We start from the raw sequence: 27,618 nt of genomic DNA, 5'->3' as shown, positions 1-27,618 counted from the left end.
TTTTTATGTTATGTGTCAGTTTGTGTTTATATAATTTTCGTCATAACGCTACCGTGATGCGTCAGTATTTTACTGTTTCTGTAACACAATATTGCATTTTAGGATAGCTCATTGATCACATATATCAGTAATTGAAAATTTATCCTAAAAAGTGATTGTGCTGCTTTCTACCTGTGAATTTTTATATTTTGTTTGTTTTTGTCTGATATTATAATTATTATGAACAGAAAAGGTTTTGTTAACAATCCTGATAATTTCTGTTATGTCTGCGGACAATGTACTGCACAAGATCAGCAAAAGAATCTGTCCAGCAGACTTCAAAGTGCATACAAGCATTATTTTGGCTGTAAAGTTGGGGACCAAGATAAAGCGTGGGCACCTCATGTTGCTTCACTGTCTGCTATTCCAGATTAATGGGAAACGGAAGAAGATGCCTTTCATTATACTCATGGTGTGGCATGAACCAACAAATCATCACTCAGGCTGTTACTTTTGCATGATAAAAATTGCTGGATTCACAAAGAGGAATAAATCAAAAATTGTGTATCCTGATTGCCCGTCAGCAATTAAACCCGTTCCTCATGACTTGGAGAATCCAGTTCCAATTCCTCCTTCAATATTTACAGCATAATGTGCCAAAAGTTCAGATGAAGAATGTGCCTCTGCTGCTGTGGAGGATTTGTATGAATTTGAAGTGGATGAAAAACACCTTCTAACTTGCTAACTCAAGAAGATCTTAATGATCTGGTTAGAGATTTGTCACTGTCAATGGAGAAAGCAGAATTGTTGGGTGGGTTCAAGGCTGAAGCAATGGAATATTTGAAGGAAGGTACCAAAATATCTTTTTTTCTATGATCGTCACACCATCCTGGCTTCCTTTTACCAAATGGAAGGAAACATTTGTTTCTGTACTGATATTAATACTCATGCGTGAACTGGGATATGAACATGTTTCTGATGAATGGAGACTATTCATTGATTCAAGCAAAGCAAGTTATCAGGGAAAGTTCAGTCCCAGTATGATGGGAGATTGTTGGTTCTTGCAAAGAGAGACCAATGTACATTACAAGCATAAAAGAAACATTTCTGAACATGCTGACATCACTTTTGTGTGAGTTAAGAGAGGTGAAAATATGTTGTAACATGTCTCCTTACTGTCTTCATGTTTGTTTTCAGAGTAAACTCTTTAACACAAGTTTGGTGGGACACAGTTCATACTCACAATATTGTGCCAGTATGGCAAACTGTCTAACAAATCACTAACATGTATCTCAGAAACCTGACGTGCTAGCTGAATTTCAGTTACAGATCTGAAATCAGCATCATTAAATTAATTAACACTTCTTTAGTTCTCAGTAGCAAAGAAAAACTTTTTTTTTGTTGACCAGTGTTATTCAAGTACCTAAAAAGCATAGAGAGGATGTGCTATTTCTATATGAAACCTGGCTGTCTAATGAAGAACATCAAAAATTACAAAGAAATTTGTGCAGAAAGGTGAACTATTCAAATTGTAGGCACAAAAAAATGTGGGGGGAAAGAAAGATCTCGGACAATGCTAAAGAGCCTTTGATATAGATAGCTATAGCTTTTGTCTGTCATGGGTTAAAGAAATAATAATATCTCCACAATAATACATTTATTATTTCAAAATAAGCTCCATAATCTTCAAAATCACACATGTTCAAAGCTCAAAATGATCCCCTTCAACACAAAGATTATAATGCTGGCTGGATGTGTGTCATGTAGCCACAAGTTAAACCACACAGAGGGGTATAACCACAGTCTGTAATTCAGCGAAATAATAAATTCATTATATCACGGAAAAAGCACTTGGCTTTCAAGCTAGTAGAACATTTCTCTTCAAGGGCCCCTTGTTTTGCAGACTTGCAGCTTCAGGGAAATTTACTGCACATCTTACTTTAGCCAAACTTTGAGAGCAATTTTGGCTGTAAATATTACATAGATTTTCAAACTAACTGAAATCACCTATTTTTATAGTTTTTGCTAAATTTGTTGATGTGCCTAATTTCTGTTCCCATTTCATTATCTGCCTGTTTTGAAACTGTTAACCTCTTAGATGTACTGATGACTTTGTAGTATATGAAATAAAGTTGATGATGAAGATGATCTTTTAGGCCAGGTAGATGGTGTCTGTTTCCTGCTGAATTTTTATGCAGTTTGACTCAATTCACTATTTAATATCGACGTCCTTCAGTTTGATCCACCCTACTATCACAATATAATCTGTACTTTGATTACACAGGTAGCAATCCTATAAATTGGGGTCTGAAAATAGATGATACATAAGGTCCACTACTTTTGCTCCAGGCAAGCAAGTGACCAACACCATAAAAAGAAGCCATGGTTCACTGAAAACCTTACCCTTCGTCGCCAACTCCGCTCCTCCGAACACAAATGGCGGCAATCTCAGTCCAACAGTTCTCTACACCAGTGGTTCCCAACCCTGTCCTGGAGGACCACCAGGCCAATTGGGTTTTCAGGCTAGCCCTAATGAATATGCATGAAGCAAATTTGCATGCCTATCACTTCCATCATATGCAAATCTCTCTCATGCATATTCATTAGGGCTAGCCTGAAAACCCGATTGGCCTGGTGTTCCTCCAGGACAGGGTTGGGAATCACTGCTCTACACCATTACAAAGAACTTGCACCACAATATAAAATTTCAGTCATCAAAAAGGATTACTACTCCAAATACATAACCAATGCTTGTAACTCGTCCACGTTATACAGTATAGTACGATCCCTATCTCAATACTCAAAAAAGAAACCTCCTTTGCCACCCAATCAACCATCTGCTACAGAACTAGCTAGCTACTTTGACCAAAAAATAAAAGATATCAGATTAAACCTAGGACAACCAACATCCTTAAAGTCCCCAGATCCTACAGACCAGACTAACCATCTATCTTTTAGCACTCTCTAAAGGAGGAGATAACAGAACTACTGCAGCAAACTTGCAATCTATCACTGAAAACAGGTGTGATCCCGGAGGATTGGAAGATAGCCAACGTTACGCCCATCTTTAAAAAAGGATCAAGAGATGACCCGGGAAACTACAGACCAGTAAGTCTGACCTCCGTTCCAGGGAAAATGGTGGAAGCACTGATAAGACAACAGTGATGAACATTTTGAAAGAAACAAACTTCTGATAACCAGCCAACATGGTTTCTGCAAGGGGAGATCGTGCCTAATGAACTTATTGCACTTCTTCGAAGGAATTAACAAACGGATGGACAGAGGAGACCCCATAGACATCATATATCTAGATTTCCAAAAAGCCTTTGACAAGGTGCCCCATGAACACCTACTCGTAAACTGCAGAATCATGGGGTGGAAGGAGACATATATAGATGGATCGGAAACTGGTTGGCGGGTAGGAAACAGAGGGTAGGAGTGAAGGGCCACTACTCGGACTGGAGGAGGGTCACGAGTGGTGTCCTGCAGGGCTCGGTGCCTGGGCCGCTGCTATTTAATATATTTATAAATGATCTAGAAACAGGGACAAAGTGTGAGATAATAAAATTTGTGGACGACACAAAACTATTTAGTAGAGCCCGGACTAAAGAGGACTGCGAAGAATTGCAAAGGGACTTGAACAAACTAGGGGAATGGGCGACGAGATGGCAGATGAAGTTCAACATTGAGAAATGTAAAGTACTACATGTGGGAAGCAGAAACCCGAGGTACAGCTATACGATGGGAGGGATGTTATTGAAGGAGAGTACCCAAGAAAGGGACTTGGGGGTAATGGTGGACATGATAATGAAGCCGATGGCACAGTGCGCAGCGGCCGCAAAGAGAGCGAATAGAATGCTAGGTATAATCAAGAAGGGTATTACTACCAGAACGAAAGAAGTTATCCTGCCGTTGTATCGGGCGATGGTGCGTATGGATCTGGAGTACTGCATCCAATATTTGTCACCGTACCTTAAGAAGAATATGGCGTTACTCAAGAGGGTTCAGAGGAGAGCGACGCGTCTGATAAAAGGGATGGAAAACCTTTCATATGCTGAGAGATTGGAGAAAATGGGATTCTTTTCCCTGGAGAAGAGGAGACTTAGAGGAGATATGATAGAGACTTACAAGATCATGAAGGGCATAGAGAGAGTAGAGAGGGACAGATTCTTCAAACTTTCGAAAAATAAGAGAACAAGAGGGCATTCAGAAAAGTTGAAAGGGGACAGATTCAAAACAAATGCTAGGAAGTTTTTCTTTACCCAACGTGTGGTGGACACCTGGAATGCGCTTCCAGAGGGCGTAATAAGGCAGAGTACGGTACTGGGGTTCAAGAAAAGATTGGACAAATGGAGAAGGCCCGCCATTTTGAAGAGGAGGGCCTGTTGGTCAAAGGGAGTAGGCATTCCTCCAGCCAGCCATCTGAAAATAAAGGGGAGAGGGCGGGGGTTGTTGGAGGCACAGGGAGGGGTTGTGTGGCGGCAGGAGAGCAATTTCCCGCTGCTGAGAGGAGTTAAGGGGGTGTTGGTTGACAGCGGGAGAGATTGGGCATCTCTCCCGCTGTGGGGGGTGGATTGGCAGGAGAGCATGGGCAACTCTCCCGCTGCTGAGGGGAGTTGGGGAGGGGATGTTAGTTGGCAGCAGGAGAGATTGGGCACCTTTCCTGCTGCAGAGGGGTGCAGTTGATCAGGAGAGCGTGGGCAACTCTCCCACTGCTGAAGGAAGTTGGTGGGGGTGTTGGTTGGCGGTGATGTGGCAAGAAAGAGAAGGCATCTCTCCTGCCAAACTTCAATTTGGGATTTTTTTTTTTTTCAAAACACACAGATTTGTTTGTCACTGTACTGGCACCCCGGACCAGTTGCTGAATTTTGTCGCCAAAAGCCGATGCCGCTTATGGAGAATGGTTTGGCTATGTTTAAGAATCCACTGGAGTTCTTGTTTGAATACTGAAGTGCCCATTTGCATGGCAGTGTTGGAGACTACTAGAAAGCTCGCAAAAAGACTACCATAAGCCATTTTAATAAACCGCTGCTAAAATGCATTTAGGCTAAACCGTCAGAAACCAGTTTAGTGACTGCATTAAATGCTGATTTTATTTTTGAGAATCTGGGCTCTCTCATTCTCAACCCACTGGACCTATCTCTCAGTGGCTGTTGGAAAAAAAAAAAAAAAATCAAGATTCATGGGGCCAACCTCACCAGCAGTAAAGAAAAAAAACCACCAGCAGGAGCCATTATACTGGCCTCAGTAGTACCAGCAAGACTGCACTAGGAGTCATATACTAACCACATAAGTAAATACATTAAAAAACAGCAGGATCCATTAAAATGGCCCCAAGAGCAATGTCAACAGTGAAAAAATGCCAAGAGGTCTTTATTATGATATTAACTGTGAGATAGAGAAGAAGCAGTGAGCTGTGGCCAAGAAGGTAGTTTGTCATATTTGCATAGCCAGAGACAAATTCTCCTACCTATAGGGTTCCATACCTATACTTTAATGGATAAAAAGTAAATTGAACAGTAAGGCACAAGCATTAGGGGATGTCTATTTATCAATCTATCATGCATGTTATTTTTATGCATGCAGCTTTCATTGCTTACTAATTATTCATTACATTTATAAGTCACACTGATCATTTTTTAAAAATCTCCAGGTAGCATACAGCATAAATAAAAAAATGTGCCCCTGTATACTGTGGGTTAAGAAATAGATCCCACGATTCTTTATGAAATCAGAAAAGAAAAAAATAAAACCTTGGCTATTTCAACATCTTTTTCAAGCAATTTTTATATCGTTTTTATATCTGCTACCAAAGGGCAAAGCATGCATATTTCTCTGCAAGCCTAAAAGGCTTTTGGCATTTTTTTTTTTTTGACTCACTAAACATTTATAAATTTTATGAGTGGGAGGAGGTTTGGTATTCACATTTTAGTATTTTTATTAGCACACCAAAGCTGATGCTTATCATGGAAGCCTATAAAAGTGTAAGGAAATAACCTGGTTCTGGGCAAATTAGTTAGACCAGTGGTTTATCACATACAAACATATTTTCAATTTGAAATGCAGGCTTGATGTAGAAAAATATGTTTGTAAATAACATCTTGGTGAAAGATTTTAATTGATATTTAAAAACAGAAGATTGCATAACACATGCCGTACAAGCAGCTAGCTTGGAATGGGCAGAGACTTGCTTTCCATGAGCCTCTATTGTTACTTGTTTAATCACCTCATGTTATTGCAATATTTACATGAACACTTGGTGATTTGGTGCCAATATAATAAGCTAAAATCCTAGCTTTAATAAGAGGTGTTCAGTGATTTGTGGTAAAACAAGTTTTGCACAAAGCATTATTGTGAAATGGCAGAAAGACCAAAGAATTTGTTATTGTGTTGAAGAATACAGTGCAGTTTAATTAAATTAAGGTCAAAATGTGACTAAATTACAGTGTTAACTTCAGAAACTTGTAAGAGAATGAATGTATTCTTATTACAATATTCCATACAAGCACAGCTGTGGGTTGTGTTCTAGCATTTCATGGCAAATAGGTACATTTAGGTGTGCACAGCGCATAGAAAAAATAATTTTTATGTTTCTGCAAGGGGGTGCCTGGTGCAGAGAGTGACCGTGATGGCGCTAATTGGTTTGCATGTAGGGTATTATAGCATGCTAATTGATTAACGTGGGGCCCTTACTTCCTACAAAATAGGAGGCAGTGTAAGGGCTTTAGCATTATTTTTTTTAATGGCCGCTTCTAATAAAAAAGAATACATAAAAGAGAAAGATTAACCACAAATAACTAGATCCACAAAAAGGTTAATCCAACTGAGAAAAAACCTTTATTAAGATAGCTAGAATTTACTTATAACATACAAATGAAGGAAAGAATCTCAGAATTGCCACCCCAAGGATCATAATAATATCATCCATATAAGGAATTGTGGCATGGGTATCTTTCATTGATCCAAAACCTTCATGAATAAACGTGACGTAATTTTATCACTATTTAACTGATAGATGCCTTCACTACTCAATAAATTTAAACATGTATCTGACCTATTCAACTTATTTATATTTTTTTCTTTTTTCTTTACTATTTAAAAAACTTTGTCACTATATTTTAGTAACAGAACTGTGTAAATAGTAAATCATAGAACTGTGCAAAATAGCATGTCTAAAGTGCAAATATGCAATAACTGTGCAAATAAGCAGAATAAATTATTTGTAGCTTAAATTGTCTGTAGCTTAAATATAACATCAGTCGAAACTTTAATTAAGCACTTATCTTTTCGACTTTATGTTGGATTTATAAAGCAGCAGCATATATGGAGTAGTACAGCAGTGTGATAAGCCCGTATAAAAAACCCTGAGGAAGCTGCTTCACGGCGGTGAAATGGGTTCCCGTTGGAACATACATCACGGGGCTGTAGCGGCGATAGAATATATGCCGCTGCTTCATAAATTCAACATAAAGTCGAAAAGATAAGTGCTTAATTAAAGTTTCGACTGATGTTATATTTAAGCTACAGACAATTTAAGCTACAGATAATTTATTCTGCTTATTTGCATAGTTATTGCATATTTGCACTTTAGACATGCTATTTTGCACAGTTCTGTGATTTGCTATTTGCACAGTTCTGTTACTAAAATATAGTGACAAAGTTTTTTTAAATAGTGAAGAAAAAATAAAAAATATAAATAAGTTGAATAGGTCAGATACATGTTTAAATTTATTGAGTAGTGAAGGCATCTATCAGTTAAATAGTGATAAAATTACGTCACGTTTATTCATGAAGGTTTTGGATCAATGAAAGATACCCATGCCACGCTTCTAATAAACCCAACAGTAAACTTACTTACTTACTTACAAATTTACCGCCAAGACTTGTGGATAGTGGTCACAAGTCTTGGCGGTAAATTTGTAAGGGGTTAAGCCTTGATAAAGCTGTAAAGCGAAACATGTAGGTACGATGTTTCCCCTAGCCAGAGACCACAAGATACCAAGCTAAGTACTGCTTAATGTCTTAAGCTTAAAGTTAAATTGCTAAACTGTTTAAAAGAAGATAAAAACATATTACAAAAGTAAAAAGAGTTTAAATAAATAATAATAATAAAAAAAGGATCCGATGAGGAGCTTACACATAAAGCTTAGAGCAATGAACGAGTTTGAGCTCTGAGTGGTGGCGCTGAGGTTCCTGAAAAATTGTATAGCAAAAGGTGTTATAAAACCAATGGTTAAGTTTACTGTTGGGTTTCAAGTTGAGATCTATTGAAAAATCACCTTTAAAAATTATATAACAAGAATTGTGCATGGTACGCTTCTAATAAAGCCATAGGCAAAAAAAAAACCCCTTAATTATTTTTCTTCTTATTTATATTTTTATATCTTTATTATTATTATTAAATCTTTTCTCTCGCAAGCAGTGTGTTGTGGGATATCATGCACTTCTGTATCATTAGTGAATCCGTGCAGTTAGATAAATGTAAAACAGTCATGCTTGGAAGCCGGACTGGGTATATAGCTCCAGATTCTGAGGCTATTTTTACCCCGTTAAAGATAATAAGTAAAAAAAGAAAATAAGCTTCAAACAAAAATGAGCAAGCCTTAAGACATCACGATTCATTAGTGGGGAGTGTTTAATTTTTTAATATTTGTATTTGGCCCACTAGGTCAGACTATTGATCTTTTGCTAGAGTGCAGAAATCAGTTTGTAGTCATTAATTTGGAAGATGGAAAAATTGATCTTAGCACATAGGAAAGACCTGTGTAAGGAGTGCACTAAGGCATTTTTTGATGCAGTTTAATAAACGGATCTCTTTGCAGGAGGTAGTTTTGGATGACAACGATGCCAGTTCTGATTTCTGAGGGATTTTTTTTCCATAAATTTATTTCTTGAACAAACATAAGCTTATAAATGCCAACATTATATAATTACAAATAGAATGAAATATCAGTACCCTTCCCTCCCCCTCCCAACCCTTTCCTGATTTTTAGCCAAACTGCCCCACCATTATAACCAGGCATCATTTATAAGTCCAATAGAAAAAAATTATTTATTTTGTTTCTCTCCAATGTATATATGTATGTATATATAGCATGTATGTATATATTATATATATATATAATTTATTGTTATATAGTGTCAAATGGAAGGCAGCCCATTTGAAACTCAGTAATACACATACAGTGGAGAAAAAAGCCTCAAAATTTTTCTGACAGCGCCATACACACAGTACTTCAAAGCAATCTCATCAGCATAAAAAAACTCCACAAGAAATTAACTCAGTCTCAATGATAAATCAATGCCATCCATATGCACAATCAAGAGAACTTGTGATGAAAATCCACTGTGGCTCATCTCCAACTATATATTTATACTTCCAATCTTCATCAGCCGCCACCACCACAGGGTCCTAATCTCAACCTGATAAGGGTCCATGTTTTGCTTCAGGAGTGTTAACTTACATAACCCAAAACACTATTCATTCACAAATAATTCATGGCGGCTAGGAGCAAGTGAAAGCCCCAGATAGCATTTACCCTGGGCAAGTCACTTAATCCTCCATAGCCCAGGTACGTTAGATAAATTGTGAGCCCACCGGGACAGATAGGGAAATTGCTTGAGTACCTGATTGTAAAACTGCTTAGATAACCTTGATAGGAGGTATATAAAATCCTAATAAACTTGAAACTTGAAATTTTATTTTACCCCCAATTTTCAACTTCCAATGTCAGGACATAACACTTTCTCCATGGAGAATTGTTTGCAAGGATGTTTAAAAGAAGTTCACAAAAAATCCCCCCCCCCAAAAAAAAAAAATAAAAATTCAAATATACAAAATAATTCTCAAAAATCAGTTCCATTCAGTTCTATGATTTAGCCCTTTCTGCCAAACAGTGTTCAGCCAATATATCTATTGTTTCTCTTTCTGATGAAGTTGTCACTTAATATTGCCCCACTTTTGGGAGGAGACAATCAAAACAATCACAGTACATTTTAAATTGGCAGAATGCAATCCTTTTGTATGTTCTATGTTGTAACAATGTTCAGACATCCAGGTCTTTAAAGAGCATGATGTTTGGCCAATATAGCAGAACTGACAGACAGATAAGCATAAAATTATTTATGCCAATGTACAGGAAGTTTTAAACCTTAAATTTACAGGACATCTCTGTAGCACCAAAGTAATATGCCCTTAAGCATAATATCACAGGCAGCATACCGCCCACACTTGAAATGTCCAATGTTGTCATCCATATCGAGTCTAAATATCAGATTTACATAATTCTTTATAATTTTGACTTCTACTATAAGCCAACAAACACTCCATCTCTTTATATCAGTTGAGAATCTAACATTTTCCAGTACCTCTGAATGTTTTTATCTATTAAAGGAGATACTGAAGGAAACCTTAAAACACAAGGAAATATGGAATTCTCACCAGTTTTAACTCTATATCATAAAAAGATCTTCACTCAGATTCTACAGGGCTGTTTTCTTTGTCTTCTTAACCACAGAGGTAGCCACGTTCTATAAACTTGTTACTCAAAAAAGCAGCTTCATCCAAAAATTTGCTACAAGAGTGACTGATAATAATAATAACTTTATTTTTATATACCGCAATACCACAACAGTTCTAAGTGGTTCACAATAAAGAGACAACTGAAAAACAAACAATGTAGAAAATACAGTAGCGTAATTATAAAGATACAAATTTATCAAAAAGATAGGTCGGAAAAAATTTCTAATGTTACATCAATCAGTACTGTGTTTAGGAGCTACCTTTCAGCTGCGCTTTCCATGTAAATGTTGTATTATTATCAAGCAAATAGATATGTCTTCTATGAACCTGATCAATTACAATTTTTCCTGGAGGGTAAAGCTGCTTTCGTAGCCCCACAGATGCCTACTGATATCATCACCGCCCAGACTGTATAGTAATGATACAACCGATTTGCACTGTATTTGAATATATTGATGTGTTTCCTTTTTTCTTCAAATTCAACTCCCCTTGACTGTGCTTGATTCTCTCTCCTTAATTGTGGACTACTATCGTAGTATTGTATATGTTATGAGTATTATTGTTTCCTAATTGGATATTGTTATTTTTCTTTATCAAAGGTATTTTCTTTTGATGTTAAACAAAGACAAATAAATTTTAAAAAAAGATAGGTCTTTACTGATTTTCTGAGGGATTGATAGGAAAAAGCTTTCAAGATGGTTTCACGTAGCCAATCGTTCATTTTACCCGCTTGAAAAGAAAGAGTCCTATCCAAAAATCTCTTGTAAAGGCAGCCTTTCAGTGAGGGAAAGGAGAACAAATAGAATCTATAAGTACATCTGGTGATATGAGCCAATTCAAAATGACAGGAAAGATAATTTGGAGCCAAGCCAGTTAGTTTTAAAGCAGATAAAAGCAAACTTGAAAATAATTCTGGCTTTTATCGAAGCCATGATATGTTGATAATGCAAAAACTGTGACACAGGAGTCTGATTTTCAATTGTTCTGGGTACATACTGGAATAATGCTCTCCTTGTGTCACAGTTTTTGCACTATCTCCTTGTGTCACAGTTTTTGCACTTGTGTCACTAGTTTTGCAGCCATCTTGCTTCTTGTGATCATAATGGTCGACTGGAAGCATGTCTAGTTTCTTTGATACATAGTCCAGAACAATATTATGGAAGACTTTGAAGGCCAGCACCAGGTCCTTGAAAGCGCATTATTTATCGATAGGCAGCCAGTAAGCAGAGATCGTACAGTGAAAGATTAGAGAAACTGGGCCTCTTCTCCCTCGAACAGAGGAGATTGAGAGGGGACATGATCAAAACATTCAAGGTACTGAACGGAATAGACTTAGTAGATAAGGGCAGGTTATTCACCCTCTCCAAGGTAGAGAAAACGAGAGGGCACCCTCTAAAATTGAAAAGGGATAGATTCTGTACGAACATAAGGAAGTTCTTCTTCACCCAGAGAGTGGTAGAAAACCGGTAACAGACCAACAAGTAATATGTTACAATAGTCCATACATGATAAGACAAAAGCATGGAGTAGTTAAGTAAAGTCTGTATCAGAAAAGTGCAGCCGTATCTTTCGTAGTTGGCGTAAATAGTAGAAGGAGATAAATACAACCTGTGAAGACATGATTTGTTAGTGATAGACCAGAATCAAGTATTATTTCCAAACTACACACCTGGTCTTTGGCTACTAGGTTGGTTCAGTAGTTTCCCAAGACAATATCAAAGCTGGCTCCAGTGCATATCTATTTTCCTGTATGATATATAAGGCCTGTTCAATGTTGTCAAGACGTTGATGGCCCATTATGAATTCTGCTTGATCTTCATGTATAAGCTTAGACATCAGATTTTGAAGTCTATTCACTAATATTTTTTGTCAGAATTTTATAACACAATGTAGCAAAATATTTTTTTTTGTTCCTGGGTAATAATGTTCTTTCTTAATTGCCTATGCCACAAAAGTATAGAAAATGGTTATCATTCCCCTGAAGCTTTGCGTTTGTGACCAGGACATTGATACTTTGAAATTTAGATTTTATGTAGAACATTCCTGATTGACTTCAAGCTGAGTAAACTCAGGGACCCTTTTACTAAGGCGTAGTCAGCAGATGCATTTTGCTTTGTATGCGGCCAATTTATCAAGACAAGAGGGGGAAATACAACATAGATGCATCTACTAAGATGTGCGATGCTTACAAGGCATATTTTGACATGCCTGTTGGGGGATCAAGACAAATCTTGGACACCTTACTTTACATGTGAGCACTGCCCAAAAACTCTGGAAGGTAAGACAATTTTGTTTCTCACTAGGATGGCAGAATTTTCTACTATAAATTTCCATAGAATGTTTAATTTTTTTAATATTTAAATATTAAAATTTTCAATGTTTGAAAATATAATCGCATATGAAATATGCTGTGAGAATCTCGTTCAAGTTAGTCATAGGTGAAATAAATGTATTGTTTTCATTACCATTATTTCACTTTGTTCTTCAGGATGGTGCAGAGGGGAAAAGAGAGCCATGAAGTTTGCTATCCCAAGAATTTGGCAGGAACCCACTGACCACTCAAACAACTGCTACGTCTGCATGGTGTACTATTCCAAACGCCAAACTAGCAAGCATGCATCTGCAATCACATATGCAGGCATTCCTTCATCCACTGGCCCAGTGACACATTGCCCTGAGCTCCCCATACCCATTCCCCCAGAGAGAGAACAGCTGTTTTCAGAAGAGAGCAGCAAGTCTGAGAGTGAGGGAGATGTTGTAGATCCAGTTTACAATATCAATGGTGCAGCTGATGAGAGAAACCCATACTATCCAAGCTAAAAAAGCCTCAACAACTTGATTAGAGGTCTTGGTCTTACCAAGTCCAATGCCAATCTTTTGATATATAGGCTCAAGCAATGGAACATGGTTGAAAATGTGCAAGTCACAGATCAGAGGAAGCATCACCAAGCTCTTTCCACCTTCACCCATCAAGATGGGCTTTGCTTCTGCCACAATATGACCAGTCTGTTTGAGGCAATTGGAATTGTCTATAAGCCAAAAGAGTGGCATCTCTTTATTGATAGCTCATCCAGAAGTATCAAAGCTGTGCTGCCCCATAACTGGAACGTACCCATTTCTTTCACTGGCTCACTCAGTGCACCTCAAAGAGGATTACAACAGCATCAAGACTTTACTAGGTGCCTTGAAGTATGATGAGTATGGATGGAAGGTCATTGGAGACTTCAAAATGGTGGCATTCCAAATGAGTCTCCAAGGTTTTACCAAGTTTCCCTGCTTATCTCTGCCTTTGGGACAGCAGGGACACAAAGGTGCACTACCAAAGGCAGGACTTGGTCACAGTGGACTGAGTTCTCTCTGGGTAGAAACAACATCAAATGGGAACCAGTGGTGAACCTCCGGAAAGTGCTGGTGCCACCACCCACATCAAATTGGGCTTAATGAAACAATCTGTCAGAGTTCTGGATGAGTCAGCAGTCTTCAAGTACCTTCAAAACATCTTGCCTAATCTGTCTGAGGAAAAGGTCAAAGCTGGTGCCTTCAAAGGACCACATATAAAGACGAAACTAGAGAGCAAGGAATTTCCCAAGAAGCTAACTAGAAAGGAGAAAGGGCTTGGAACATCTTTGTTGCAGTGGTTTGGGGCTTCCTGAGCAATCACAAGGCAGGAAACTACTTGGAGTTGGTTGAGAATCTGGTGAAGAATTACAGTAAAATGAGATAGTAGGATGTCTCTCAAAGTCCATGTCCTTGATGCTCATCTTGAGACATTCAGGGAGAACAAGGGAGCATACTCAGAGGAGCGAGGTGAGTGCTTTCACCAGAATATACTGGATTTCGAACACTACTACCAAGGATAATAGGATGAGAACATGATGGAAGATTACATCTGGGTGCTGATTCATGAAAGTGACTTACAATATAATCACAAATCTCAAAAAACTACTCACTTCTAAATCTTCTGTGGTCATCTATGTATAATTTCAATATAAATACATGTTAATTGTGATTTATATGTTGCTTTTTATGACTTTATAAAAATGAAAAGATGAAAATTTGGCATTTCACATTTAAATAGGTAAATTGCAAAATTTGACTATCCTGGTCATAAAAGCAAAGTTTTATGGAAATAACAGACATTTTCTATACTTTTTAGACATGTGCAATTAGGAAATTACACTTACTGCCCAGGAACAAAAATCGTGTAAAATAGTATAAATCTGTGGCTAAAACTGAAATTGGTCTATAAGACAGTTAGTAATATCTTTTCCTGGTTTTGGAATAATAGTAACTGCTGCCAATCTCCAGGAATAATGAAGTACTGTATTCTCACAAATATAATTGAACACTTTGGTCAACAAGGGAGCCAAATAAGTGCCAAATGTTTTATAAAACAGGTTGGTATAATCATCCAATCCCGGTGTTTTCCCCAATGTAAGGTCTGCTATAACCTGTAATGTTTCCTGAATTGTAATAGGATACTCCAGGCTTTCACCCTCACTATCAGTGACATTTTGGGATCAATATTTGAGACAACCATGCTGTGATATCAGCCTCCATTGGATTGTTCTCCGATGTATATACCGTGTTTCCCTGAAAATAAGATCTACCCCGAAAATAAGCCCTAGCATGATTTTCGGGGTAGGTCTTAATATAAACCCTACCCCCAAAAATAAGCCGTAGTTGCCAACAGGAGCACTTCCCTCCCCCCCCCCCCCGACCCTTCCATCCCTCCCTTGCGAACCCCGTCCACGAGCCGAAATACCTGTGTCAGCAGCACAGGCTGGATCGCGTCCTGCCCTTCTTGCACCCGGCTCTTCCATGCTATATTGCTGATGACATCCCTTGCTGCGATCAGCTGATGACAAGCCTTTCGGACAAGTCTGGCAATCCGAAAAGCTGGCCTTTGTGTGTTTTTCATGTGGACCTCTTTATAATAGGAAATGGACAAAAAGTACATGAGGGCAAGGGATTTATATAAGTAGGTACTTAGACTGCAAAATAAATGTTTTATTCAAGTTTCAAGTTTATTAGGTTTTTATATACCGCCTATCAAGGGTATCTAAGTGGTTTTACAATCAGGTACTCAAACATTTTTCGCTATCTGTCCCGGCGGACTCGCAATCTATTCTAAAATAGCCTGTTATATCATATTATGTGCATCTTTAAATAGAAAGGTTTTAAAACTAGACTTGAATTTGGCTAGAGAGGTTTGATGACGAAGGTATGATGGGAAAGTGTTCCATAATGTTGAAGCTGTTACCGAAAATATGGTTTTGTGAATGGTATCGTAGGTAATGTAACGAGCAGAGGGACATTTAGGAGTTTTTGTTGGCTGGAACGAAGTGGTCTTGATGGATCATAAGGAATAAGTAATCTGTCTATAAATGCTGGAGTGTGGTCTTGCCTAACTTTAAAAGTGAGAAATAGGATTTTAAATATCAGCCAAAACTACACATGTGCAGTTATAAAGTTACCCTTTAAGGCTTTAGGGGTCCTTTTACTAAGGTGTGCTAATGGATTTAGTGCACAGTAATCATTAGTGCATGCTAAATGACTCGTATCCTATTGTATACCTATATGCTGCATGGCCCTTAACACATACTAATTCGTTAGCATATGCTAAATTCGTTTAGCACACTTTAGTATAAGGCTCCCTTAATAAGAAAAGGAAGCATTTTTTAAAAAAAGTAAACGTTCATAAAACATCATGGAAGAGCAAAACTGCACTTTTGTATTTTTTTTTCCTTATATATGCTCAGATTTAAAAAAAATCTTTAATACTCCCTTTGAAGCTGCTTTGAACAATGGAGTTTTAGAAATGTAAGAGACGGTCATTTATGCAAAATCTAGAATTGTGATTTTTTTTTTTTTACTACTTATATAAATGGATGGAGTTACTGTATGCTAAAGCAGCAATCCAGTTTATGGTATATTCCTGTCCCAGGTAGACATTAATAAATTTGGATGCAGGAGCTTTGGCAATGATGGACAAACATCATTATGCATTTGGGCAGATTAGTACTGGAAAGTGTGCTTAAAGGTCCTTTTTTTCTTTTTAAACAGGTTGCAGCACAAAATTTATTATGATCTATCTCCTTTTACAACAGTTCAGCTAAACTTGTGTTGCTATTTGCCCTCTGAAAGACAAAGTCAAAAGGCTGAATCAAGTCCATTATGTCACTGTTAAGCTTTAAGTGTAAACAAACAAATTAAAGGACTAACTATAATTTCCATAGCAGTTATACTGATGGTGTTTACTGGTAAAAAAAAATCTGTCTTAAAGTGGAGATAACTTAGACTATCTTCCACCAGAAGCTTGCATGAAAAATTACATTCCAATTACCACTTCCTGTTCACAGGAGATATCATGCACTGGTATTGTGCATAGTATTATGATAAAGTGTTATCACATAAGTGCAGGCTAGTGTACTGTAATGTCTGCAGCACAGGAAGGTGTGTGAAGGATAATGTCTGTCCTTATGATATTACAAGTATCTCAGAACCAGTAAGACAATGTACTACATAAGATAGCTCCATCATAACTGTTTTATGATTGTCTCGGCAGGCTGATATAAATGAGAAGCTGCGCATTCAGGAAGAGGCCTACACTACGAGAATTGGCAAACTGAAAAAGACCAAGCCTTCTTAACTGCATGTTCTGAACTTTGCTACACATTATAGACTAAACTAGCAATCAACTGATCTGGCTGATTTTAGAAATTTGGGGAAAAAAAAGAAAATCAGGTTCTTGTTACTCTCTTACATCTATCTGCATGAACACAATCTGTATAGAAACTTCAAACATGTGCTCCATATTCTAACAAAATAAACTGTGCTTACATAAAAATCAACATATGTGAACCATGCTTTTTATATTCAAGAAAAATGGTTAGAAAGGTGTATTTAAAAGAATACTTCTTATTTTTTGGTTTTCATTTTAAACTACTATAAATACCACACATTAGAAATCTATGGAGCCCTTTTTCTGAAATGCATGGCCTTTGCATGGTAAGTCCAAAGGCTGTACAGTATCTGTTTGGGTGTGCCCAGCATGTCCTCTGCCATTACCGCATTGAAATGTTTTTTTGCCACAAATTAGTACTGTTCACAATTAGTGCAGATTTACTTAGAAAGTAATTCTATAAGTGGGCACCTCCACTGAAACGCCCCAAGGCCACATAAAAGGTGCTTATCCTATAAGGCAGGGGTGTCAAAGTCCCTCCTCGAGGGTCGAAATCCAGTTGGGTTTTCAGGATTTTCCCCAATGAATATGCATGAGATCTATTAGCATGCAACGAAAGCAGTGCATGCAAACATCTCATGAATATTCATTGGGGAAAACCCAACTGGATTGCGGCCCTCGGGGTAAGACTTTGACACCCCTGCTATAAGGGAACCTAGATGCCTAATGTAACCTGGAATCAATGCACCTAAACATTTAGACACCCAAAGTTATACCAACCATAAAACTGGCATAATTGGGTGCCTAAATAAAGCAGATATGCATGTAACCTACAGTAATCTGTAAATTACCTATATAAGTGGGAGACCTGCCTAAGTCCCGCCCAAGCTTCTCCTCTCTGTATGCCCTCCCCACCCCATATAAATACACATACTTTTATTTTACTCCTAGTGCATTCTGCATTCTTGTATAAACCCCCACGACTTTGCAAATCGCGGACTCAGTAATTCATTATATTTTCTGATCGCCTCTTGCTGGTACTAAAGTCAGGCTACACCAATCAGGAGCTGCTTTGACATGCTATTTGGCGTGTCAAAGCAGCTCGTGATTGGTGTAGCCTGACTTTAGTACCAGGAAGAGGTGATCGGAAAATACTGAGAATGATTTTCAGCACTTGCCGGCGCCCCAGCTGCCCTCTGCCTTCGATCAGCTCCTAAACTGCATTTACAGTTTTTCTAAATTTGCGGGTGTTCCTGGAACGGAACACTCACGAATTTCAGGGGAATACTGTAATTGTTTTTGCATTGCAGTTTAAATAAATTAGACCCCATTTATCAAGCTATGTTAAGATTTTTTTATCGCAGGCCACTATGGTTAAAGCTCCGACGCTCATAGAATTCCTATGAGCGTCAGAGCTTTTACTTCAGAGACCTGTGATGAAAAACCCTAATGCAGCTTGATAAAAGGGGACCTTAGTGTTGAAAGACAAAATGATATTGTTTAGACAAACTTAATATGCAGAATTTTGCAAAATTTGAAAACGTAGTGTTAAACAACTGCATTACCTATCCTAAGTAGTAGTAAAATCTGTGCTGAGGGTAATGAGTTGCAAAAAGTATGTTAGCTTGCCTTTCAGGGTGAGCTTGGATCTAGGGTCAACTTTACTGGAGTCCTCTTTGGGCAGGCTCCATTGGTCTCTGAATGTTTGCGCCCGGTTCCTGCACCTGAGGAAGAAGAATATTAGCTGGTAGGATCTCCGATTCTTCCTTCCTCCCAGGAAAAATCCAAAACAAGTAGGACTGTGAACAAGGTTGGCTAAAAATATTTAAAAGTTTATTCAACTCCAGGTTTATGGTAAGGACTAATAATGCAATTAAACTGTGGAAATGTTAAGCTATGATCACTTATTTAGTATGTGCTTGTTCAGATAACTTGTGGTGTTCATCCCAGCATAACATCAACTAAATAAGAAATCCTTGTATAGCACTAATTGTTGTCCCCATTTTCCTTTCCTACTTTACTCAGACTGGAATGCAACTGGATGGGTAGCTACTGGAAATCCAGCTATAATAATCAATTATATTGCATCAAAGTTTGTGTGAATATATAAACTAATGACCAACATGGGGAAAAAGACCTTAAAAAAAAAACAGAAAAGCAGCTCAAATTCATTCACTGCTTACTTCCATTGATTCTATTTTGAAACTGGAAGATTAAATATAGGCAGCCCCGTGGACATACAAGTCTTTTCTATTGGCACGTTTATTTTTATCCACTGAGAAAGCCTGCTTGTATATAAGGTTAAATGGGCCTTGTTGACAAAAGATAAGCAACTTTTCTAGTGCTGCTTTTACTGTATAACATTGAACTTATAAAACAATTAAATATTGGAGTTAAGTGCACGTTAAAAAAAGTTTAAATGTTTTGATACCTAAAAGCTCACAAGCTAATGCTGAAAAGTTACATGGAGGGTATTTTTTTTTTTTTAAACCAATGAGAATAAGTTGAACCATAGAAGAAAGCAGTGAATGAATTAGAGCTGCTTTTACGGTTTTTGAGGTCTTTTTCTTTCATGCTAGTCATTAGTTTATGTATTCATACAAACATTGATTCAACATAATTGATTATTATAGCTGGATTTTTTTTTTTTTGTTGTGTGATTCTCTTGATTGATCCAGTGCAACTTTGATAATTTGAGTAGCCCCTGGAAGTCTCAGAAGGACCTGTGATACCTGACCTAGCCAGTCTCATCTCTGCTGCTCTGCAACCTGATTCCAAAGCTCCATTTCCCTCAATCTGTCACTCTGCAATCTCTGTCCTGCAAGATCTTCCTACCTGGAGGGATCATGGCTCTACTGCCACTGCTCTGCCAGCTTTTCTCTCTTGTCTGGAGGGGGTACATTCTGCCAGTCTCTTTTCCACCTGTGGGTGGTGCTTCCCCATTTCTTCTCTGCTACAGGATCTTGCAGCTCCACCTGAGCTGCCTGGAACCGTCTTCCATCTCTCAGCTGCTATAGCTCCTCCTCCAGGCACCACCTCTCTATTTCTACAGCTGCACTTCTGGGCTGTGTCCTTTGAGCACTGCTTCCAGCTGCTGAAACCCTTCTGGGCTGTCCACTACTCTTTAGATTCTGGCAGGCCCTTGGGAGGGGTCTCTGTTCCCATGCTTTGCATCCTTGCTAAGTCCAAGGCTCAGTGAGACTAGCTCTTTGTAAATTAAGCTCTTTTGTAAAGCCAACTATGATCCTAGCTCTCAGAAACCCATAAACTGCAATTCAGCTTGCTCAGCCATAAGGGACTCCTTCACTTTTGCAAAAGGCCAAGAGTCAGACACAAATAATAGTGCAAGATTTTACTTGCAAATTCTGTTTTTTTCAACACTATAAGTAACTCTAAAGCCAGTTACTGGGAGAAATGCTAGTCTTTCCACTCATGGTAAAGTGTCTGTTCTTCTCCATGGATACATTCCTGTCAACGTCTCATAATACATATCTCCCAATGCATATATTCTTACCGTTCAGTCTAGGGAATGTGTGTTCTCTCACTCCCATCTTTCTGTATGTGTAGAATTTCAGTTATTGCTGGTAATGCACATTATGTCTCACTGTCTCTAAGGTGTTTTAAGTCTTGGTGGGGTTAAATCATCATGTTACGTTGGTCCTACTGTGTGTGGGCAAGTTAAGGCTGGCGCTGGTTTGTTGCAAATGAGACTGTGTGGAACAAGACCTCATTGATATTTGCTTTGTTCTCCAGCATTGAAATTCTTGGAGTTACTGAATTTTGGTTAGAACTATCTGATGTTGTATTGGTTCAATGTTGTCCTATGGGTTTTACTTGAGATTGAGTATGTAGAGATCTGAAGCGGGAGGGTGGGGGGGTAGTGTACTTTCTTTTTCATTTTCAAAGCCACACTTCAAGACATTATGCCTTCTCAAAAAAAGGCATAAATTTTAGCTTGTATTTTTTTAAAAAATATGCCTATAATTTGTAACTCCACCCATGTTCCATCCATATTCCTTCTCTGAGGAGGCCTAGTGTGCAAGTATACACCAGCTTGTACCTCGTGTACTTTTAGGCATGATCTAATTTTATGAGTCCTTGTCTATGCATAAATCAGCATTGTATGCACATAAATGTTAAATGATATTCCATAAAAGAAAATGTTCTTGATAAAAATTAAAAATGCATGAGAGGTTTCCAAATCTTTGTTTTTCAAAGTAATCTGAACTAGAAAGTCTCTGTTATAGTTTTTCTGTTACTGTGCAAATTAAATGATAGTCATGTGATGTCAGACTACTTAGATACTAAATCATATAGCAACAGGGTAAATGAGTATGTGCGACAGATTTCTCAGAATGCAAATTAATAGAATAACAAAATTGAATTAAAGCCTTTATCAAAGAAAACAAAGGTTACAACCAGGGTCTCAATTCTTTCCCTCATTCCCTGCCAAATTCCGTGTGCTATGTAAATAGCCAGTTGCAAACAAATTAGTTTAACATTGACAAATGACTGTGAATATGCAAATTCACCATTTCATGTTCTCTATGCAAAACTAAAAACTGAAAGTTATTTCTTTTTATTCAGATAGCAACATCTCTTCAGGTTCTTCCAGTACAAATCAACCTTCAAATGAGTATGATAGTGAGCTTCTAAAATGTATGAATTGTGAACTTAATTTCAGGCACGAGTCAGATTCATTTATTTCTATCATAAATTTGATGCTGTTTAGTTTTGAATATAGATTATCAAAGGTATGATTCAACATATTTACAGCATGGACATGTAACTCAATAGCAGGAGTAGATTCTGTAGCATTTATTGAATGCTAACAATTTAACGTTGGGCAGATTGGATGGACCATGTGGGTCTTTATCTACTGTGTTACTATGTTAGTATTTCAGATCAATTATTTCAGCGTAAATATATATTTATCTGATCCTATAGTTATATAATTCATCTAATTGTTATTGCAATATATCCAATTCTGTGTTAATGATTGCTATTGTAAACATATTTGATGGGTTATAAAAGGCATCAAGAGCCTTTGCTTCAGCTGCTTTACTTTGTAAACGAAACCTGCAACCTGTAAAAGACTTGCTGACATATTTTGCTCTACTGTCGGTGAATCTCTTTGGAGATGGCTAAGGAGGAAGCTTCTCTTATTAAAGAGTAGTGTGGGATCTTTAAGTCTCTATTCTGGCTCACTCATGATCCATCCTCCCCCAGGAGATAAATGAATGGGCAATGAAGAACCTACTAATCTCAGAGGCATCTTTAATATGCTTCTCCTCCTCATCAATCCAGGTCATAACAGACAGCAGAGGCCCAAAACCACAACCTGCCCCTCAGCCAAAACCTGTGATGGGGTTTTGACTGTCTTGGGGAGAACATAACCAGTATTGCAAAATCTTTACCAGACAGCCTTTCTGTGGAAGGGAGGCTAAGGTTTATCGCAAAGCATTAGCCCTTTATAACTTCTAGGGTTCTAATGCTGGTCTTGGTGCCCTAACACATTATAAAGTTACCCCAGGGTATATGGAAATGAATGTAAAGCAGCTCATTACTTTGTAAATGTCATAATGTAGGTTGCAGTGAATACCGAGTGCACGCTGGAAGCTGTGTTGTAGCCAGTAAAATAAGCCCAGCTAGATTACTCCCTGGGAGCATCAGAATACCTCTTAAATGGAAATAAAACAAACCAAAAGTAGGGGGGTCTGACACAATGTTTTCCAACCAACAGAAGAAATTTATTCAATCAAATTGAAGCTTGAGAGAACAAATGTATTGACTTGTACCACATCTTGATAACTACCACTCAAGTATCTTGGAATTGGTAGTTATGATACTTTGCTATTGATATAGCTTTTTAATGATTGTATGTCATTGCATTGTGTACATTGTGATGTAAGCCACCGAGGATGATAGATCAAGTGGCATGTGTTTTTAAATAAATAAAAATTCAATTATTGAGGTACCTCCAAACTGTTCACTGTGAATTTCTTTGTCAAACTTTCAGAAATACTTATCAATGAGCCCTCTTCTCTTTTAGACGCCAAAGAGGTTGAACTTGATCTGCAATGAAATGGAAGAAGAGACTTAAGGGCCCTAAACAAGTTCAAGGGTCCTGGGTACTTTAAACCCCTTGCATTAAAAAAAGACCCTGGTTATGTTCTTTGCATTGAAATGAGGAGTGAAGGAGTAGCCTAGTGGTTAGAGCACCAAAGCCCAGTTTAAAACTCACTGCTCCTTGTGATCTTGAGCCAGTTACATATTTGGGCATGCATATGAGATGTGCAACTTAATTGGCTAATGAGCTGCTAACAATAATTGGATGTTAACAACCAATTATTGATGCTAATTAGCACTAATTCAGATTTGCCTGTGCATCAGGTTATGTGCTATTCTATAACGCTTGGTACATAACTCCCATAGCACGCAACCCAAAAGGGAATTTGGCCATGGGAAGGTCTTGAGCAGGTCATGGGTATTTCAAAACATTGTGCACAGGGTTACAGAATATTGGGTTTCCACACCCAAATTGAGCACTGGGATTTACAAGAAAAAAGGAGGAGCAAACAACACTTCATGAAATGGTGAACGAAATAAACAGTGAGATATAATTGGCAATTAAGAACATAAGAATTGCCGCTGCTGGGTCAGACCAGTGGTCCATCGTGCCCAGCAGTCTGTTCACACGGTGACCCCAGGTCAAAGATCAGTGCTCCGAGTCCAGCCTCACCTGTGTACGTTCCAGTTTAACAGAAACTTGTCCAACTTTGTCTTGAATCCCTGGAAGGTGTTTTCCCCTATAACAGACTCCAGAAGAGCGTTCCAGTTTTCTACCACTCTCTGGGTGAAGAACTTCCTTACGTTTGTACAGAACCTATCCCCTTTCAACTTTAGAGAGTGCCCTCTCGTTCTCCCTACCTTGGAGAGGGTGAACAATCTGTCTTTATCTGCTGTCAATTCCCTTCAGTATTTTGAATGTTTCGATCATGTCCCCTCTCAGTCTCCTCTTTTCAAGGGAGAAGAGGCTCAGTTTCTCCAATCACTGTACGGCAACTCCTCCAGCCCCTTAACCATTTTAGTCACTCTTCTCTGGACCCTTTCGAGTAGTACCGTGTCCTTCATGTATGGCGACCAGTGTTGAACGCAGTACTCCAGGTGAAGGTGGTACAGCAGCATGATAACCTTCTCCGATCCATTCGTGATCCCCTTCTTAATCATACCTAGCATTCTGTTTGCCCTTTTCACCACTGCCACACATTGCGCGGACGGCTTCATCGACTTGTCGATCAGAACTCCCAAGTCTCTTTTCTGGGAGGTTTCTCCAAGTACCGCCCTGGACATCCTGTATTCGTGCATGAGATTTTTGTTACCGACATACATCACTTTACACTTATCCACATTGAACCTCATTTGCCATGTCGATGCCCATTTCTTGAGCTTGATTATGTCACGTTGCAAATCTTCGCAATCCCCCTGTGTCTTCACTTCTCTCAATAACTTCGTATCATCCGCAAATTTAATCACCTCACTCATCGTACCAATGTCCAGATCGTTTATAAAGATGTTGAAGAGCACGGTTCCAAGCACCGAGCCCTGAGGCACCCCACTGGTGACGCTCTTCCAGTCCGAGTATTATCAGATATAAAACGAGACTGGTGGTTATATGATGAAAATGACTGTGTCAAGTCCCTATAGTAAAGTTTTCATCATAACTACCAGTTTCAAGTCTCCTATTCATTCAGTTATCCTTTACCATCTGAATTGCCAACTACATCGTACTGGGATTTACACCAGGTTTCAGCAGGCATAAGTCTTCCACCCAGAGTTAGGCGTGGGAACTGACACAAAAAACTATTCTACAAAGGCACCCTTTAAAGAATAGTGCTTAGCACCATTTTTTTTTGAGGGGGGGTGCTTTTTTTATGAGCGCAATTTATTTGCCTCCGGTACAAACTTAGACAGTCCTTCCAAGGACAGGGAAATATTTAGTGTATCTGAATGTTACTCACCTTGAGCTACTACTGAAGAAGGTATACAGAGATGCATACAATTTACTGGAAGTATCTCGAGTTTCAAATAGGAAAACATTATTACCACATTCTGCCCTTTGGCCTAGTATAAGCTCCATAAATGTTTACATTGGCACCAAGGTAGGCACCTAGATGCAGCTGAGCATATTCTGTTATAGAGTACAAATGTAAATTGGCATCTACATACCTATATGTAGGCCCACTCACTTACTCTATATAAGTAACAGGCATAAATATGTGTTCCTAAATGTGGCACTTTAGTACGTAACTGACACTATTCTATAAGTTACATGCATAAGTGGGAGTCCTACCAATGCCCCACCCACATCTATACCCTCCTTGTGCATTTATTCACCGAGTTTCAAACATCAGTTACAGAATAACATGTAGGCCCATATTCTATAAACAGCATCTTAACTTAGGCACCTAAATTAAGTGCAAAATGCTGTTTAAAAGACATTTTAAAACATTTCAAGGTGCCTACCAACACCTAAAAAACAGCACCAGAATTGTGCCTACATAGGTGCTTTACGGCACCTAACACCGGAAACGGCGTTAGGCGCAATTCACATCTAAGGTAGACGCTGGAAATGTAGGCCTTTAAACCATGGCCTACATTTTTGTCACCTATCTTTGTCAGAGGTGTGATTCTATAAACTAGGGGTAGGGAATGAAGGCCGCAATCCAGTTGGTTTTTCAGGATTTCCCCAATGAATATGCATGAGATTGATTTGCATGCAGTGCCTCCATTGCATGCAAATAGATCTCATGCATATTCATTGGGGAAATTCTGTCAATCTGACTGGATTGCGGCCCTCATTCCCCACCCCTGCTATAAGCAGTGCCCATAGTGTGATTGACATGCGATCGGCAGCCACCAAAAACAGCACCATCTTGTCACCGTGTATCACCAAGGCCGGGCCGCACCCAAGCGGGAGTGACCGAAAGAGCCCAGAACATACGGTGCTGACCGAGCGGTTTATCAGTACTGATTGGAGTTGGTGGATCAAATGAAAAACACCCAGTTCTGCTTCCAAAACAAAATTCTATATTCCATTAGGAACTTCAGCTTTCAAAATCCACAATTTGCATTCACAGTTCCAAAGGAAAAATAAACTAGTCTGTCCCAGATATAGTCCAAGAATGACTCTTCATTACATCAAGGCAATAGTCCATATATTCAAAATACTTTCAAAATATTTCCCTATTAGTTGGATACAGTCTCTGCTGGCAATCACTTCCAACAGCTTTAGACTGGACCCGCCTCTGAACTCTTTGGATGCAGAGCTCAGGGCAGAAGGGACCTCCTCCCACAATGACCGTTGGCTGTGGTCCCTCCCAACTAGGACCCACAATCCAGTCTATGGCAAAACTTCAAAAGGAAAAGGTCTCCAAAGAGATTGCCAAAGCTGGGACAATGCTAATTGCCACAGCCTAAAACTTTGTGGTTCTTGCTCCCAAAAGGAAGGCAAGGAACCCGCACAAGCCGCGAAGGCAGGGGTAGGGAACTCCGGTCCTCAAGAGCCGTATTCCAGTCGGGTTTTCAGGATTTTCCCAATGAATATGCATTGAAAGCAGTGCATGCAAATAGATCTTATGCATATTCATTGAGGAAATCCTGAAAACCCGACTGGAATACAGCTCTCGAGGACTGGAGTTCCCTACCCCTGCGCTAAGGCATCCAGTAATCTTTCTTTTGGCTTAAGGTCAGAGAGACAGCCAGCCCATTAACTAGCACAACCAGTCTCAGCCTAACTTCCTTAAACCCTATTGGTTTCCATAGCCCACTAGTCAGAATCACTATTCTCTTCTTTATAGTCCATGGCTTCTTCCTGGTCTACAAAGTCTTCACTGTCTGAAACTTCTCTCATGCATTCCTCTAACATTTCAGCTTCTATACAGTTAGATCTGACCTGGGTGTTAGGCTGAGGTACATTGCTGCGGGCCCTTGAAACTGGTCTCCTGTCTCCATGCATTCTCCTCTGGTACAGTATGGGTTGGTTCAGTAGCAGCCTCCTTTCTGAGCATTGCTACTGGTCCCTATAAACCTCAGGATAATGAGCAACAGGTGTGGCTTGTTCCTGGCTAAATTGAGGACTAGAATGTTCCTGGTGTTGCCTGGAATTGTGTCCCCCATAAATTTTAGGAGATGGGTGGTGCATCCTCCCCCTAGGACCAATATCCTGAGTACTTTTAGTTCCCCTTACCCATTGTTCTCCCTTCTCTAACTCCAGCGAAAACAAATAGATACTTCCCTGCTCTTCACTGAGCCTTCCTTGTCTGGCTGTAGTTCTGGACTGAGGTGTTGGTGTGGGTAATGTTTTACCTCTTTGGGCGAGTATTTCCCCTTGCCTAGCCCTAGACATAGGCATCCTTTCACTACCCTGCTC

At 38.8% G+C, this 27,618-nt stretch overlaps 1 protein-coding gene and 1 long non-coding RNA gene across 2 annotated transcripts in view; one reads left to right on the top strand and one right to left on the bottom strand.

The window, feature by feature from the left end:
• The window catches only part of CABCOCO1 (ciliary associated calcium binding coiled-coil 1), a 166,397-nt gene extending 148,143 nt beyond the window's left edge, over positions 1–18,254 (top strand). Inside the window, exon 9 of the mRNA XM_033942110.1 lies at positions 17,070–18,254. Coding sequence (XP_033798001.1) covers positions 17,070–17,153 — 84 coding nt within the window. The 3' untranslated portion in view covers positions 17,154–18,254. The remainder of the gene's footprint in view (positions 1–17,069) is intronic.
• A 560-nt stretch (positions 18,255–18,814) lies between these two features.
• On the bottom strand, positions 18,815–27,234 carry LOC117359403. The gene is made up of 3 exons (XR_004539223.1): positions 27,142–27,234; positions 23,165–23,261; positions 18,815–18,910 (listed from the first exon to the last, which is right to left on the bottom strand). It is a non-coding gene; the product is annotated as an uncharacterized LOC117359403 (long non-coding RNA).
• Positions 27,235–27,618: the final 384 nt, after the last annotated feature.

Source organism: Geotrypetes seraphini, chromosome 4 (assembly GCF_902459505.1).
Source record: "Geotrypetes seraphini chromosome 4, aGeoSer1.1, whole genome shotgun sequence".
NCBI classification, from domain to species: Eukaryota; Metazoa; Chordata; class Amphibia; order Gymnophiona; family Dermophiidae; genus Geotrypetes; species Geotrypetes seraphini.
This window is presented reverse-complemented; position numbering and strand designations above follow the sequence as displayed.